Source organism: Pleuronectes platessa, chromosome 17, assembly GCF_947347685.1.
Source record: "Pleuronectes platessa chromosome 17, fPlePla1.1, whole genome shotgun sequence".
NCBI lineage: Eukaryota > Metazoa > Chordata > Actinopteri > Pleuronectiformes > Pleuronectidae > Pleuronectes > Pleuronectes platessa.
In genome coordinates this window covers 2,858,499-2,875,485 of record NC_070642.1, presented here as the reverse complement: position 1 = coordinate 2,875,485, position 16,987 = coordinate 2,858,499, and the positions used below count along the sequence as shown (strand labels likewise).

At 40.9% G+C, this 16,987-nt stretch overlaps 3 protein-coding genes across 3 annotated transcripts; all 3 read left to right on the top strand.

Moving 5' to 3' along the window:
• The first annotated feature begins 354 nt into the window (after positions 1 to 354).
• Positions 355 to 3,477, top strand: LOC128460648 (probable G-protein coupled receptor 139). Its single transcript, XM_053445892.1, has 2 exons — positions 355 to 481; positions 2,468 to 3,477. Exons 1-2 carry the CDS (start codon positions 355 to 357, stop codon positions 3,475 to 3,477), a joined length of 1,137 nt encoding a protein of 378 aa, XP_053301867.1.
• Positions 3,478 to 4,848: 1,371 nt separating this feature from the next.
• On the top strand, positions 4,849 to 9,546 carry traf3ip2a (TRAF3 interacting protein 2a). Its single transcript, XM_053445053.1, has 10 exons — positions 4,849 to 4,964; positions 5,325 to 5,368; positions 5,464 to 5,952; positions 6,364 to 6,511; positions 6,629 to 6,804; positions 6,904 to 6,992; positions 7,081 to 7,149; positions 7,242 to 7,346; positions 8,331 to 8,405; positions 8,949 to 9,546. The coding sequence occupies exons 1-10, from the start codon at positions 4,957 to 4,959 to the stop codon at positions 9,093 to 9,095; spliced, it is 1,350 nt and encodes a 449-aa protein (XP_053301028.1). The 5' UTR covers positions 4,849 to 4,956; the 3' UTR covers positions 9,096 to 9,546.
• Positions 9,547 to 13,233: 3,687 nt separating this feature from the next.
• LOC128460231 (uncharacterized) lies at positions 13,234 to 14,614 on the top strand. Its single transcript, XM_053445315.1, has one exon. The coding sequence runs from the start codon at positions 13,366 to 13,368 to the stop codon at positions 14,542 to 14,544; it is 1,179 nt and encodes a 392-aa protein (XP_053301290.1). The 5' UTR covers positions 13,234 to 13,365; the 3' UTR covers positions 14,545 to 14,614.
• Positions 14,615 to 16,987: the final 2,373 nt, after the last annotated feature.

The window sequence follows — 16,987 nt, the reverse complement described above, 5'->3', positions numbered from 1 at the left end:
CCAAACATTTATTAGCTTCTCGCCAATTCGAACTTTTATGACTAAACTCAGATTTTTTGCTGTAACGTGTAAGAAGCAGTATGATCTCTCCGGACCAGACCAAATGTAGGTAATATACATATCCAAAGCTTAATAAATTCATATTTCTAAGATGTAAGACTCTTCCTGAATTCACATTTTACATTGCCGCCATGTAGTTGATGTTTTGTATTTACCTTCAGTTTTACTCATTTTAAATGTGAAATCAAGCCAACTGATATATAGTAGACCTTTACCTATAGACCTTTACCAGTGTTTGTTCACTGTACCTCCCCTCTCTGTGCCCAATCAATAACAGCTCTTCATCCGCCTCTAATGGCTTTATTGCAGGTATTAGCATGTGAGAAATTGCCTGGCAGTGAAATGGAGGAAGCAGGCGTCAACATCTTTGTCACTGTTCAGAAGATCTACTACCCTACACTTTGCATCATGGGTATTCCAGGTTTGTAGCTTAATTAATCTTTGGCTTTTCCATGTCCGAATAGGTGTTGTTGGCATCTGTCTTGAGAAAAGGTTCATCTAATGTTAAGCTTCGTGTAAAAAGTGAACTTTCAGTCATTTGTCTTGTCCTCTTTGTGATAGTACCTTTTTTCCCACATTTCATTGCACTTGCCTAGTTTTCTCTTGCTTCCAGTGTTTGGGCTAAGTGGGCCCTAACATTTTTGACAGACCCCAAAATGTTAATTTATTTATACACTTATATTTGTGCTAAATTAAGCACATTGTTGTTAGTTCAATATGCTTTTTCACATATTGCACCAATCAGTGTAAATCAGTGTCATATGATTGTTAACTTCTACCTCTTAACAGTGAGAAAGGAAAGTCTGTTGAAGTAATTTTCTGACAGAAATTATACCTGCAATGTCCTAATGCAGCCACAAGGGCGCAGCAAACTACAAGATGAATGTAACTATAACGACATATTTTAGAGGAAAAATTATTGTTCTAAGATCAGATGTAAAGAGAGATTTCAGTATAGCTGCATTTCCATTGCAGGAATTTTTCCCAGGAACTAGGAATATTTGGATGAACTCTGTGCATGTCCGCTGAGACCACGCATTTCGTTTCAAACTCTTTTGCTGGACAACACTATCAATTTGCCTCTCCTCCATGTCTGCTGTTGTTATAATGTTGTACATATAGTGTAATCGTTGTTGAAAATTCTTCTACATTATCATGGGTTTTTAGAGTGGAGTGAACAGCTTGTTGTAGCCATTATCATATGTCAGCATAACCGCCTTATCTCCCCCTGGTCCTTAGACCACGCTTGAAATGCAGGCACACAACAGTCGGCAGGAACAGTTTAGTTTTTTGAGAAAAATTCAAGAGACTGAAATTTCCTGATACTTTTGGTAAAAATTATATCACTCAATTTTGAGCTAGTTGTCGAGCACTGCCATGCTTGTCCTAACAGCATGCCCCTGCTGGGTTTGATAATGGGAAAGTTCATGAATTGACAGAAAATATTGCCCATCTCTACAGTTCTTGTAAACTACTCTCTGATATAGAGCTAAAAAGCAGCTGTTTTTTTGTAATAAATAAATTAAAGCAAATAAAAGCAGGACCAAGAGGAGAACACGTCCAGTGGAAGCTGCTCTGCACTAGTTGCTGCAACACAGAGGATTGATTTTAAAGTTTTCTTGCTTATATTCAAGGCTCTGAATGGGCTAAGACGGAGTTACATAGCTGACCCTCTAGTTAACTATGTCCCCTCTTGAATCATCTGCAGCAGGTCTATTAGAGGTTCCCAGCAACAGCCGAAAGAAAAGCTTTATATTAAGCAGATATTATACCTGCCTGTGCTCTATTATTTTGACGACTTTGTTTCAGCATTTTTTACGTTTTTTTTATTTTCTTATGTTCTCTTCTTATTTGAATTACATATTATCATGCTTTTATTTATATCTATATTGTATGTAAAGCACTTTGAGTTTCTTGTGTGAACTGTGCTATAAAATTAAAGTTTATATTATTATTATTATTATTATTATTATTATTATTATTATTATTATTATTGTTATTATTATTATTATCAAAACTTTGAGACTGAAGAAAAAACCTTTTGGACACCACCTGCCCAACACCACAAACCAGACGGACAAAGTTGGTTGGTGAAGACCAGTCTAAAGGTAAATCAGACTAGACTGCTTGATGGACTAGACTTGGATTGGACAGTTTGTCAGTGAGCCACAATAAATGCATATGATTCCTGGAAATATTTGAATGTAAGCAGGATGTTTAAGAAAGCAGTTGTTTGCTTAAACATGCCATAACCGGATGATGCTGTCTCAGATGAATTTTTTGCTACTGCTGCCTCCAAGTTGCCAAAAAATTAATATTGGTAAATTAATCTTGAACAACTTCATGTAGCACCAGACAAGTTGTGTGTATTTATCTGAACTTCTTTATTCTTGCCTTTCCCTTCCAGCCAACCTCTTCACATTCTATATGGTTTGCTTCCGTAAATGTGGGATGTCCGACACAGCAACCATTTACCTGAGCTGTCTTGCCATTGTGGACACATTCTACCTGGTGTGGGTGATCCTTCTTGACCTGACCCTCAACTTTTGGCTACTGCAGCCCTTCTGGCATTCCCAACCCTGGTGTGGCATCCTGGGATTCCTGCAGTATGGATCACTGTATAGCTCCTCCTGGATAGTGGTGATATTCACCATCGAGCGCTACCTTGTCCTCCGCAGCACAGTAGCCAAGCAGCACTTCTCCCAGCCCTGGGTCACTAAACTGACTTGTATTGCTGTTGTCCTCGTGTCACATATTGTCTCTGTGCCAGTGGGCTGGATCAATAATGTCACACCTGTTTCCTTTCTTGTGGACGGGGAGAATGTGACACAGCCCAGGTGTCATTACCGCGATGAGACCTACACTACTGTTATAGTGTGGATAACCAGCTTCCTCTCTGGAGGAATACCCATTGTCTTGGTCATCATCTTCAACTACCTCATAGGATATCACCTTTGCCGTGCGAGCAACCTCTTCACCAAGGAGGAACGCCGGGTCATGCATGGGAGGAGCACCAGAGGCATGTTGAGGAGGACCATTCTGCTGCTGGGCACTGTTTCTGTGACCTTCGTTGTTCTTAGCCTTCCTCGTTTTGTCACATACTGCATCCTTAGAACCAAGTACAACCACGAGTACTTCGACAGGGATGACTACAGAATCCCAATCAATGTGGCCGGAGACTTAGCCAACATGCTGCAGAACCTTAACTCCAGCACCAACTTCCTGCTCTACTGTATGGTCAGCCGGCGCTTTCGACGGGAGCTGGTCCAGGTGGTGACTTGTAAGGCAAAGGTACGTGAGCTGGGCTCTGTTCTCACCCATACTACCATGAGAGTTTTCTCAGTTATGGATCATAAGGCCTCACCATCCAACAACCCTGTGACTTTGAAGCTTGCTAATTTCAAACAGACAGAGTAGAAAGGAACCAGAAAAAAGACCAATAGGTATAGTTGTTGGAGACTAAAGGTTTAGTCTTGACCTTGGACGTGTCATTTTGCAGAAATAAAATGGAACCATGGTAAATAGACTGTAGACTATATAAAGAGCTTTTCTAGTCACAAAGAACTCAGCGAGGCCAAGGACACCTGGACACACGCACAAGGCATGCTGAACTGGAGATTGAACCACCAACCCTCTAATAGATAATTTATCCACTCTACCTCCTGAACCACGGCTGCTGCTTACTGCATATCCATGTCCATGAAAACTACACAAACGCTGTGGAGTGATCTGGTTGATCTGGGTGATGGTTGTCTCATAATTGCTGTTTTTAGACGAGCTAGCAGAGCAATTCTCAGGATTGCAGTGTTGGTCCTTTCAACCACAAGACTTAAGAACTGTTTGGTGGATTGCTATGGAATCTGGTCTCCAAAGAGTGAAGCCTTAAGACTTTGGTTATTCTCTGACTTTTCATCTAGCATTTCTAGCAGGTTCTGTTGTTCAAAACAATTGTAATGTTATTCATTGTTCCCAGACAATATATTCTAAGGACTTTACTTTTTCACTATTGCCACATGAGGTCGACATCTTTGGTTTTGAGATAGCCGATTTCATAATCTTGCCTCACAGAGAATTAATTATCAATGTCTTTTGTAATCCTAAAACATTTAGTCTTTTATTATCATCATCAGGTAAAAAATATGATTTTTCCACGAGTTTGCTTTGTGTGCGGATGACCACCCCATCAAGCTCATCTGTAGTTTTTGTGATGATTAATGTTTGCATGCACTATAAGATGGTGATCATTTTACACAATGAGGTTAGCAGGCTTAGTTGACTTTTAGTGTGTCCACCTACAACCTCACAGACCTGACCATAGACTCTTTGTCTCGTAGATTATACAACACATGTATGAAATAAATGCATGAAATACGCTCTCATTGTAACAATAGATGTGATCAAGTAAAAAAAAATGTTTTTTCTTAGTCATGTAGGTCCTGTGTGGCAGTGTCATAAAACAAGTGGTCTATTAGCTTTGATAATGTTTCACTGTTAATCCAAAACTGATGAAGCTCAGTAGTATTGTCACTTGTTACGTAATTTGTTTGTAAAATTTGAATAAATGTGTAAATTATATTCACGTACATATCAAAATGAGTTGTTTACTACTCGTCTTATTGTAAGTTACTGCTTGAGGATGTTGTCTTTTTCAAGGTTTGGTTGAGAGTGAGGCCTGACACATTTCAAATCATGATAACAGTTCAACCTGGCTGGCTGGACAATGCTCCTAGTGAAAAACAAGCTGATTGGACGCCGCAGGCTCATGCCCCGCATTATTTACATAAATGGGTCACGAGGCTTGTGAGCTTTGCATAAAACAGAAAAGGACAAGCAGTGGGAATGTTTCCTGTTTGCTGCAGAACAGGTTTGTGCTGTGGCTGAGGGATAAGACGTTCTATGAAAAGGTAGGTGTGCGCAGTTTAGGAAGTTTACTTTATTCTTTGTATGTGAATTTACAGGGGGGAAATTCCTGGAAACTTTGGAGATGTTTTTTAGTAGACATACTTGACAGACTTTAAGTGATTTTGACCTTTGTACTTGTTTTCCGGAATCGAGTTGATAGAGCGAGGAACAAGCTTTTTATGTCTCGTTATTCTGTGAATTATTATACTCAATCTGTTATTTACTTATTTTTCCTCAGTGGTGGACTGTTAGGTGTACTGTGAATCTCTTGACTGAAACTACAGTTGTCTTCGTGCCGTGTGCGTGTCTCTTTAAGCAGTATTGAGTTCCCTTAACGCTGTTTTCATTTTCACTATAACCAGGGACAACAGACACTTATGGTCTGTAAAAATGGACTCGTTCAAAGGTAGGAAACAAAAGCTGCTCTGACTCATACATCTGTCACTTTATCCACATCTCTTGTGAGTGCAAACCTGTTTTCTTGTTCGCTCCTGTTGTCAGGACCTTGCCCTCATCAGAGTGTTCCTGTTGAGACCGATGAGAGTATGTCGTCCTCCACTCTGGACTTGGTCTGGCCTCCTCCTTGTAACCAGTGTAGTGGACATGTAGAGAACAGCAGAAAGCCACAGGAAAATTGCTGTGAAACACCCAGAGAATATGATGCCGGAGAGAGGACAGTCCCCGAGAGCCGCTTCCAGCAAGAATCTAGGGCCGCCTGCCGTGCTTCCCCGGAACCTAGCTTTACACCCCAAACACACTTCGGACACATGAGACCCCCCCAACCTGCAGAAGTCGGGCCTCATGGCCTCAGAGAGCAGGGGACACTCTATGAATGGCAGCACAGGGTGAACCACAGTAGAGGCTTTGCAGGCCCTTCAAACTGGCCACAGGACTTCTCTGTTGAGGAGGCAGAATGCTTGGAGGCCCCTCTTCCACTCATGTCTGACAATAACTACACCTCCTATGTCCTATCACAATACCCTGCTCAGAGTAAGTGTTTGGTTATCAATAAAATCATGATTTTTTGTTTTTTATACATGACAATCTGATTCTAGAAGGATATATATATCTATATCACTGTCTTAATGAGCTGCTAAAATAATTAAATCTGTCAGTCTCAGTGGAGACTTCTAGTGTCCTATGGCAATTATCAAATAGCCAGTGTCATTAGTAGAAGGCTACATAATATATACATGTTTTTCTTTATATTGATAATCATGAGTAATATTGACTGCAGGCTACACCGACCTAATTCTGCTGTTAAATTGACTTTACTTAAAACGAATTAGATTCTTTACAGATCTGGTAATCATGACAACCCTGTTAGATATCGTCTGGCTGCTGTTCATTGTGTTGGTGCAAACTAGTAAATCATGTCTGCACTCCAATGTTTCTCTGCAGGCCCCAATCCAAAGCAGGGGAATTTCCCCAGGAATTGTGCTTGTTGTCCTCAGAGAGACCTGCACCGTCACAATAATCGTTCTTGTCATTATAAGCATGGCCACCCAGCAGATCCACACCACGAGCCTCAAGACCGACAACAGTCCTGGTAGGAGAGCAGGTCCTGTCCTGTTTGTCATGATGATCCAATAATTACAGGATTGATTCAGACAATACTTTTCACATTAATCACTCTCGAAATGTTTCTTGTTCATTCCATTCACAGGAGAGTCTCCCAAAAAAGGCAACAACCTGAAGATACTCCAAATGCCTCATCGCCTCAGTGCATGGCGCCTCCTAGAGATGTGATGCATGAGGTCAGCGTGAACTGCTCACTGCGGCCAGGTCCTGCAGCTTTCACAGGGGAAATCAGGAAGACCATTAGCCTGCCTGAGGAGTGCAGTAAGTCACATCCAGGTCGCCTCATTAACATGTGGTTGTGATGTTTCTCCCACTACACCTAAAGGATGTATGTGCTAAGGATGTTTCACTGATCTACAGGGAGTGTTTTCATCACGTATTCAGTGGACACAGCCAACGAAATTATTGTTTTTACCAAGTTTCTGACTGATCAGGGATTCAAACCAGCAGTAAGTACATTCATTTCACCCATCACCTCTGCTTCCTGGTGATTTTCCATACAAAAACTCACACACTGCTTATGAATCTCCGATTTAGATTGACATCTTTGATAATCCAATCAGGAGAATGGGCATCACTAAATGGATGGACAGACATTTGAATGATGTAAGTCTGACCGTTAAACTTGAGCAGAGAATAACTCAATTCATAATGTAGTCTTCTGCTAAATCTGACAATGAGAATATACTTTCTTACAGAAATCAGTGCTCATCATTGTGGTCATCAGCCCCAAGTACAAAGAGGATGTGGAGGGAGATGGAGATGATGACCATGGCCTGCACACTAAATACATTCACAATCAGGTAAGCACTTGCTTTTACCTTAAATATTTGCTTGCAACATCCCCTCATGTGGTCGGATCCTGTCATTACACTCCCTCCTCCCACGTGGAAGAGTGGAATGAGGAAATGGCTCCGGGGACTTGAGAACAGGCCATTTCATTCCCCAGCTCCACCCAGTGTCCCCTCACTCACAGTCCCATAGTGTTAAATGGTTTTGGTTTTGTATTTATATAGCGCTTTTTTAGTCTTGAAGACCACTCAAATCTCTTACAGTACAGTTCTACATTCACCCATTCACACATACATTCATACAGTGCATCTATTCGCAACACTTTGTTATTTTATGGGGGGGACATTCGGGGTTCAGCATCATGCCCAAGGACACTTTGGCATGCAGATGGGTCAGACTGGGGATCGAACTGCCGACCTTCAGGTTGGAGGACGACCACTCTACCCATCAGCCACAGCCGCTGTTAGTGTGTCACAGGTGCTGAAACTGTAAGGCTTTCCCAGCTCCATGCTGCTTAGTCCAAATCTGTCTGCTAATCCTGTTGTCTGTTGATGATGCATCTAATTGTTATCAGAAGAGAAAAAGAACGTCACTTTCACGACTGTCGGTCAATCAATCAATCAAATTTTATATGGATAGACCATATTCACAAATCCCAATTTACGGCATAGGACTACATAAGGTGCAACATCCTCTGTCCTTAACCCTCAGCAAAAAGAGTGAGAAAAGCCACCATAAATCTATGTAACAGAAAAAACACATCAGAGAGAGTCGCAGGTGAAGAATCCCTCTTCCTGGACAACAGAAGTGCAATAGACGCTGTGTGAAACTTCACAAGAAAACACAGTCCAGTCTTCAATAATGTGAAGGCCACAGTGGCTCTCATTCAGCTCATAGAATGAATTGGTTGATTTTGTTGCCTGTTTTATTCATTGAAACACTTTACGTGGTACAGCTCTATGAACACTGAATATCCTCTTTCGCTAATGGCACAGATCCAAAATGAGTTCATCCAACAAGGCTGCCTGAACTTCAGACTGGTACCTGTCCTGTTTCCTAATGCAACCAAGGTACGTATAAGCAATGTGGTAAAAAGTAATTGGTCTGTGTTTATCTAGCACTTTTCTAGTGTTGATGACCACTCTATGTGCACCTTCTTGATCACACATCACTCACACACTGCCAGCCCAGTTGTTGGGGGCCATTTGGGGTTCCATATTCTGCCCATGGACACTTTGGCACGCAGGTTGAACGATTGACCTTCTGTTAAGTGGACACACAAGGGTCCCTTCACACACTTATACATACAAGAGTATGGCAGTCCAGTATATACATCAAACAAAATCTAAGCTCAAAACACTTTCCTCCTAACTGGAAATAATGTTTATAATACTCGCTCACTTTTCAAATAGAATGCATCTTCTCATTCTGGACATCCCAAGTAAAACTTGCATGATATGGCTATAGCACAGCAAATAACAGAACAGATGAATGTAAGAAATTACATCAAATATGAATTGGAAGACCTACAGGTATACGGTGAGGGGTATGTCAAACTGATCATGTAAAAGAGATTTTACCAACTGACTCTCTGGGCTTATTCTGTGTCACAGAGACATGTCCCCAGCTGGCTCCAGAGCACCAGGATCTACCGCTGGCCCCAGGACACACAGGACCTGCTGCTTCGCCTGCTCAGGGAGGAACGCTACATCATCCCACAGCGGGGGTGTGACCTCACCCTCACTGTCCGGCCCCTGTGACACAAACTGAAAAGTGAGATATACAGGAGCAAACTTAAAGGACACGGTTTATTTTGTCAGAAGCCCGCCACTCTGTCAGTGTGACTCATACTTCAATGAAGACTGTTACTCCTGCAGCAGATGAGCTGTACAGCCTTTACTCTTTGTCACTTGTTTTCAGAAGACCTTTCATTCTACATCTTCGATGATAGCGTCTGAAATGAGAACTAACTAACAACATATCATGTATCAAAAAATCATGTTTTAATTTGACTGAGAATATAATTTTCTCTCTGTTATTTTCCATCAGAACCTTCATCTTTATATAATGAGCAGGAAGCCAAGGAGAAATGGTTTGTGTGAGCTGGACATTATCTGTTATATTCTTTTACTTCTTAAAAGAAAGACTGTGTTCTCATGTACATTTTGTAATCCTTCTTTAATAAAAAATAAATATACAAGACAACATGCATATTATATGTTTTGAAAAGCTGCTCTGATGTATATGATTGGGTAGTTTTCTGTAGTGGCTGACCAGGCTTTAATTTGTTCATTCTTAGCCGTGTTGTGGGCAGTGGAACAATCTGTAAACACAAGACCTGACATAGGATTATTATAATATTAATAATAACTATAATGATCCTTGTCCTTATCGTCCCTATTATTACTACTGTTATATGTTAAACAACAACCAAACAGACAAAAAGCTAAATGTGCATAATTTAGAGATGTTTTTCTGGCAACCTGACAAATGCAAGACTAATAGTCATAGGTTAGATTAAATAACAAATGACGCAACAAAGTAAATGTTAAATAATCTTTTCCTGTAGGTTCATCATTACTCAAGACTCCTTTCTCATTATATTAAGTCATTAGATGCATTTTTTTTTTTTTACAAATATGTTTATTGAACTTTTTATATATTGACATAACAACAATAAAACAACACTCAGTACAACATTGGTCTAAACAGTCTATACATACTTACATTCACCCAATCAGTGCAATGACAACAAGATAAAGACAAAGAGCCTAAGGCTAGCCAAGGACAACATTCGAGAGCAAAACGTTACGGAATGTCTTCCTTCTCCTGAGGAGAGACGCTGTCTAAATCGAATGCTTGCACCATGTCGTTGCTCAGTGCCCGTGAAATGTCCGTGATGTAGCCTAACCTGAACCAAATAACTCTACTTCGCACTACGTTACCCATGATTCATCGCACACACACATACACACCAAACAAGCAACGTATTCCAAGTGTTGTCTTCTTTGGCCAGTGTCTCGGCTCCGAGCCGTAGTCTGGAGCTCGGCTCCCGGGTTATCTTGGCTCGCTGTCCGGACCGCTCCGTGAAGAAGGAGGAGGAGATGTTTCTTTACTTGGAATGCGGCCACTTTATTTCTCGGATATACAGCAGGAGCAACACTCGCATCACCTATAGGTGCTCCGTCACTTCTCGTTATAAACACACTTTTAGGGTCTCTTCCCAAAATGCCCAGGTGCACTACGTCACACACTACAAACTTTCCTTAAAGGGGCAGGCCATACCTGCAACACAACAGCTCTGGTCTCCTACAAAAATTGCTCACTTTCCACCTTAAACTATGAAATGAACTGAACTATGAACTAGTTCAGAATTTAAATGGTGAACTATGAACGTGAACTATTCATATTTACTTGTGCGAACTGAACTTTGAACTAGTTCATGAGAGGTGTGAACTTGCACAACACTGCAAGGGGAAAACATTCCATAATTATCTTGTGCCAGTTCGATTTAGTGGGGGGTTTGTCGCTTATCCAAGACAAAAAGATATTCTTCCTGGCTGCATATGTGAGGATATTATACAGTCTGGCAGCGTTGGCATCCACAATAGTATCCTGACTGGTGTAACCCAGGATTAAGGAAAGAGGGTCCATGTGCAACACCACACCAAATATTTTTTCCAAATCTTTCAAAACACCCATCCAATATGCTTGTATTTTAGGACATGACCAGATACAATGAGTATAGGTGCCCACTGACATTCTACATTTTAAACATGCAGGTGAGAGTTGAGAGTTAATTTTATGTCTTTTGTTAGGAGAGATTTGTAAACGGTGCACAATCTTAAATTGCAACAATCTGGCACGGTTACACACAGATATTTTCTTTGTTTGAGTCCATATCTTAGTCCACTTATCCCCATCAATATCTATACCAAGTTCACCTTGCCACTTCTGCATAACATCCTGTACATGTATCACATCAGTCTGGCTTAAGACATTGTAAAAACGAGTAATGGATTTCTTAGTTGGGCCAAGGAGGAGTAATTGTTCAACAGCAGATGTAGTGGCATCAATATTAAGAGTAGTTTCCCTGTTTATGAAGTCCCGGATCTGCAGGTATTTGTAAAAGTCATGCCTGGGAAGATTATATTTTTCTTGAAGTTGTGCAAATGACAACATGGATGCACCCTGAAATAAATCACGCAATTAGATGCATTTTTAGTACAAAATATAAATTAATGTATCCTGATATCGTCTTTATTTTAATCAAATGATAAACATATATAAAGCTTTAAATTGTTCAAGTGCCATACCCCACAGTGAATCAGTGTGTATTGGTGAAGCACGTGTTTAACCAGAAGGTGGCAGCATGTTCCACAAAATGAAAACACTCCCAAGCATTTGTCTTTTCGTGCAACAGCTCTCATTAAACATTTAGCTTGAGCTTCTATTACTGATGTTTTATTATTGTGTTACTTTGGATCAGAGGGTGTGATGGTGGGTCACAGGACACAAGGTAACGGAAACAGCTGGTGGTAATACTTCACACCATCTCTCTGATAAGCCTGAGTTGTTAGGGCCATGTTTTGCTCTGTACTTCATCTTTTCTGTTACCCCCGTTCAGTCGGTTTACCAAACCTGCCAAAAATGATTTGCTCCAGTCAGTGTGTGTGTGAAAGGGATTCCAGTGATGTCTTTAAAAACTTGCTCTGCCAGGTCCAATAAATCAGATGATTGTTATTACCCTGGGACAGGTGGGCCACCTGACTCAGCCTTATCTGGTGAGTCCAGAGCAACCAGACACAGATATTTCCTCAACAAGGCCTGGATCCCCTATTTCATCTACTCTGTTCCTTGAACACACTCCCTGCACTGACTCATTTCATGATTTCCTATACATCTACAGTATATTCATGACAACGTGCATCAGTCTATTGAAGTGGCCTTACATGACTAAAACAACCTTGATTCATGTCTAAAGAGAGGAGCTCTTGTCCTATCCTGACTTTGGTTTTATTCCTGATTTCTTATTACATTTCCACTCCAACTTTCTCCCAAAAACTAACATGAGTCTTTTCAGGTTCCAAAAGGACATTATACATCTACTGAAATCCCCCTAAATGAAGAGTTTTATTGATAAATGTTTTGTTCCGGGATTTTCCTCACTAGTATCATTCTGGTTGCATGTATCGTACAGAATGATGGGTTCGAAAAATGAAACATTTAACTACCATAACCATTTTATGCTGAACATGAAAGTCAATGTTTGAGTTCAGAGACAGAAAAAATATGTTTGTTTTCAACTTAGGTAGCAGCTTTGACTGCATCTCATGGTCTCCATCAAAAGTTTATATTTTCAAGTCATTTTCATGACAGCGATGCAAACACCAGCAGGTAAAGAATTAATTACAATGCAAATAAATAATATTTTTTTATTCTGCGCATTCTTCTTCCTTTTCCTGTTATTTACTCACAGTAAAATCCACCCATTGACATGTGTTATGCTGGTAGTGAGAGATCTGGTAATTTGCTTCTTTCTAACTCCTCTTCATTTTCAAGCTTGTCAGCCCCAGCCCACCCTGACAGGTGACATCACATGAGGCAAATTACTAGAGTGAATGCACATACTTGTGCCTGGTTCTTAGTCTTCCACGCCAATCCAGGAACCACCAACAGCCAATCATATTTGCCGTAGTTTACCGTGCTCCCAGGGCTTATACTGAATTTTTAAAGGAATTCCCTGAGTTTTTATCAAACTTAGTCCTAAAGACCGATAAAATTATTATTGTTGGTGACTTTAATATTCATGTTGATAATAATAAAGATTGCCTTAGCGTAGCATTTATTTCGATACTAGACTCTATTGGTTTCAGTCAGTGTGTGCACAAACCTACTCATTGTGGTAACCACACACTTGACCTTGTATTATCGTACGGTGTCGGAATTGAAAATTTAACAGTACTTCCGCGCAATCCAGTTCTATCAGACCATAATTTAATAACCTTTGATTTTTCAATAACTGAATATATGCCACTAATAAAAAATTCATTTTCTAGATGTCTACCTGATAGTGCTGTAGCTAAATTTAAGGAAATAATCCCAATTACATTTAAACCCGTATTAGCAGTAGATATAAACAACAAATTCTTTAAAACCCTGAGCTCCATTGAGATCGACCACCTCGTCGATAGCTCTGCAGACTCATTACGATTAACATTAGATTCAATAGCCCCTCTAAAAAAGAAAAATGTCAAACATAGTAAATTAGCTCCGTGGTATAATTCCCAGACAAATGAGTTAAAACAATTATCAAGAAAACTAGAAAGGAAGTGGCGCTCCAGCAACAATGTTGAAAATCTAATAGACTGGAAGAATAGTGTTAAAGAATATAAAAAGGCTCTCCACAAAGCAAGAGCCGCCTACTATTCAAAACTAATAGAAGAGAATAAAAACAACCCCAGGTTTCTCTTCAGCACTGTAGCCAGGCTGACAGAGAGTCACACCTCCATCGAACCCAGTATTCCTCGATCCCTAAATAGCAATATCTTTATGACCTTTTTTAATGATAAAATTCTAACTATTAGAAATAAAATCAACCATCTCCTGCCCTCAATTGGCACGAATACCCTCCCAACAACAGAGATCTCAGAAACGGCTGAGAATCCTACACATTACTTAGACAGCTTCTCTCTGATCACCCGTGATCAGTTTACCAAATTAATCTCAGGTTCTAAACCAACAACCTGTATCTTAGATCCCATTCCTACCAAATTACTTAAAGAAATTCTGCCCCTAATTGATAGTTCGTTACTTAACATTATCAATCTGTCATTATCATCAGGTTATGTACCACAGTCTTTTAAAATAGCTGTCATCAAACCCCTACTCAAAAAACCCACCCTAGACCCAGAGGTTTTAGCCAATTACAGAACAATATCTAATCTCCCCTTCATCTCTAAAATCTTAGAAAAAGTTGTTGCCAATCAGCTGTGTGAGTTTCTCCGGGAAAATAATATATATGAAGACTTTCAATTGGGGTTTAGAGCCAATCACAGTACAGAGACAGCCTCGGCAAAAGTCACTAATGACCTTTTAATAGCCTCAGATCAGGGACTTGTGTCTGTCCTCGTTCTGTTAGATCTCAGTGCAGCATTCGACACAATTGACCATCAAATTTTATTACAAAGACTCAAAACAGTTAATTAACATTAATGGAACCGCCCTTAACTGGTTTAAATCGTATTTTTCTGATCGCTCCCAATTTGTGCAAATTAATGATGAGTCATCTGTGCGCACCAAAGTTAGCCATGGTGTTCCACAGGGCTCTGTGCTCGGCCCAATTTTATTCTCATTATATATGCTTCCACTAGGAAACATTATCAGGACACACTCGGTAAATTTCCACTGCTATGCGGATGACACCCAGTTATATTTGTCAATAAAACCTGAACAAAGTAATCAATTAACTAAACTTCGAACATGTCTCAAGGACATAAAAACCTGGATGACCCGCAATTTTCTCTTATTAAACTCAGACAAAACAGAGGTTATAATACTTGGCCCCAAACACCTTAGAGATGCATTATCTAATGATATAGCTGCGCTAGACGACATTGCCCTTGCTTCCAATGAAACAGTCAGGAACTTGGGAGTGATCTTCGATCCTGATTTATCCTTTAAAAGTCACTTAAAACAAATTTCTAGGACCGCTTTTTTCCACTTGCGTAATATATCCAAAATTAGACATGTCCTTTCCCAAAAAGATGCAGAAAAACTAGTCCACGCCTTTGTTACATCGAGACTGGACTATTGTAATTCATTATTATCTGGCTCCAGCAGTAAGTCGTTAAAGACTCTACAGCTTGTCCAAAATGCCGCAGCACGTGTCCTGACGAGAACAAAGAGAAGAGAGCACATTTCTCCAGTATTAGCGTCGCTACACTGGCTTCCAGTTACATCTAGAATAGAATTTAAAATTCTCCTCCTCACCTTCAAGGCCCTTAATAATATGGCGCCTTTTTACCTTAAAGAGCTGTTAGTACCTTATAAACCCACTAGAGCACTCCGCTCCCAGAATTCAAGCCTACTTGTCATCCCTAAATTCTCTAAAAGTAGAGTAGGAGCCAGAGCTTTTAGCCATCAAGCCCCTCGGCTGTGGAATAATCTACCACTTTCAGTTCGGGAGGCAGTCACCATCTTTTCGTTTAAAAGTAGGCTCAAAACCTTCCTTTTTGATAAAGCTTATAGTTAGAGCTAATTAGTGCGCCAGTACGTTACTTGTTCTATTTTATGACACATGACACACGGAGCTTCTCTTTCCAGCTTCTCCTTCCTCTTCTCCATCCCTATCCCCCTTCCCCGGAATCCCTTTGCTTTATCACCCGCAGATCCAGGGCCTCTGTGGCCGCACCATGGATTGCGGTTTGTGGATCGTGCACCGGGGGTCGCGGTGGTGGATCCATTGTGGCGGATTCTGAGTCATGTGGGCTGATCGTGGTGCTGGTGGCGGACCCTGTGTCGCGTTGGCATTGGGCACGTGCGGTGGACCAGGACCGCGGTGGTGGCTCGTGATGGGTCCTGGTGGTCGGCGGTGGACGGTGACTGAGGACTGGAGTGGCGTCTGGTCTGGATGGTGGATCGTGGTCTAGATGGTTGCTGAGCATGGACTGTGATTGCAGCGGGACTGCTTGGCATGTCATGTTGGGGTTGTCCTTCGGGATGTCTACCCTCATCAAATGCTGCTAGAGACTTTGATTATTGATGATGTTCTCCTGCACGTGGCATCTATTGCACTTCTGTCCGTCCTGGGAGAGGGATCCCTCACATGTGGCTCTCTCTGAGGTTTCTACATATTTTTACCCTGTTAAAAGGGTTTTTAGTCGTTTTTCCTTACTCTTGCTGAGGGTTAAGGACAGAGGATGCCACACCCTGTTAAAGCCCTATGAGATGAATTGTAATTTGTGAATATGGGCTATACAAATAAAATTTGATTGATTGATTGACTTGTTAATCCCAATGACCTCGTCGCAAGTCACGTATGTGTTCCATGGAAAATAAGTCTTATAGGTACATTTCTCAATTTCAACTGTTGAACAGAATTCTTTGTGCACTGTCAAAATAGTTCCCCTTTAGCAGTTTGGGATCAGTGCCATGTTCTAAGTGCAGATTTGAATGACATGGGGTTGATTGCTGATGTCTGAATTTTAGAACAAACTAGAACAATTGTTTTGTGATTGGCAGTGAGTACAACGTGGAACTTACGCTCTAACTGTTTGAGGCTCTGCTCAGACTGTGGCCAACCATGCTTAAAATATATATACACCTGTACTGTAATGCCCCGACAACTGCCTTACATATGTATACATTGATAGTATTTCTCCATATGCTCATAGGTCTTGTACGTGTTGCTGGCAAATGCAAGCGGATGCCTGCTGATTGGTTAATTAAGAGGGCCAGGCTCTAACTCAAGGTCAGCACACTCCAGAAGACAGAGGCTCCGTCCCCATTGTGATTAAATGCAAATGAAATGTTTTTCATCATCTGGGAAGTCGATGGCAGCCATGTCCTGAGTATGAACCAGACTGAGCCAGCTGTTCAAAGAGCGTTATGGCTCTTTCAGTGCAGGAGAGAGAGCAGCGAGCTCAGCACA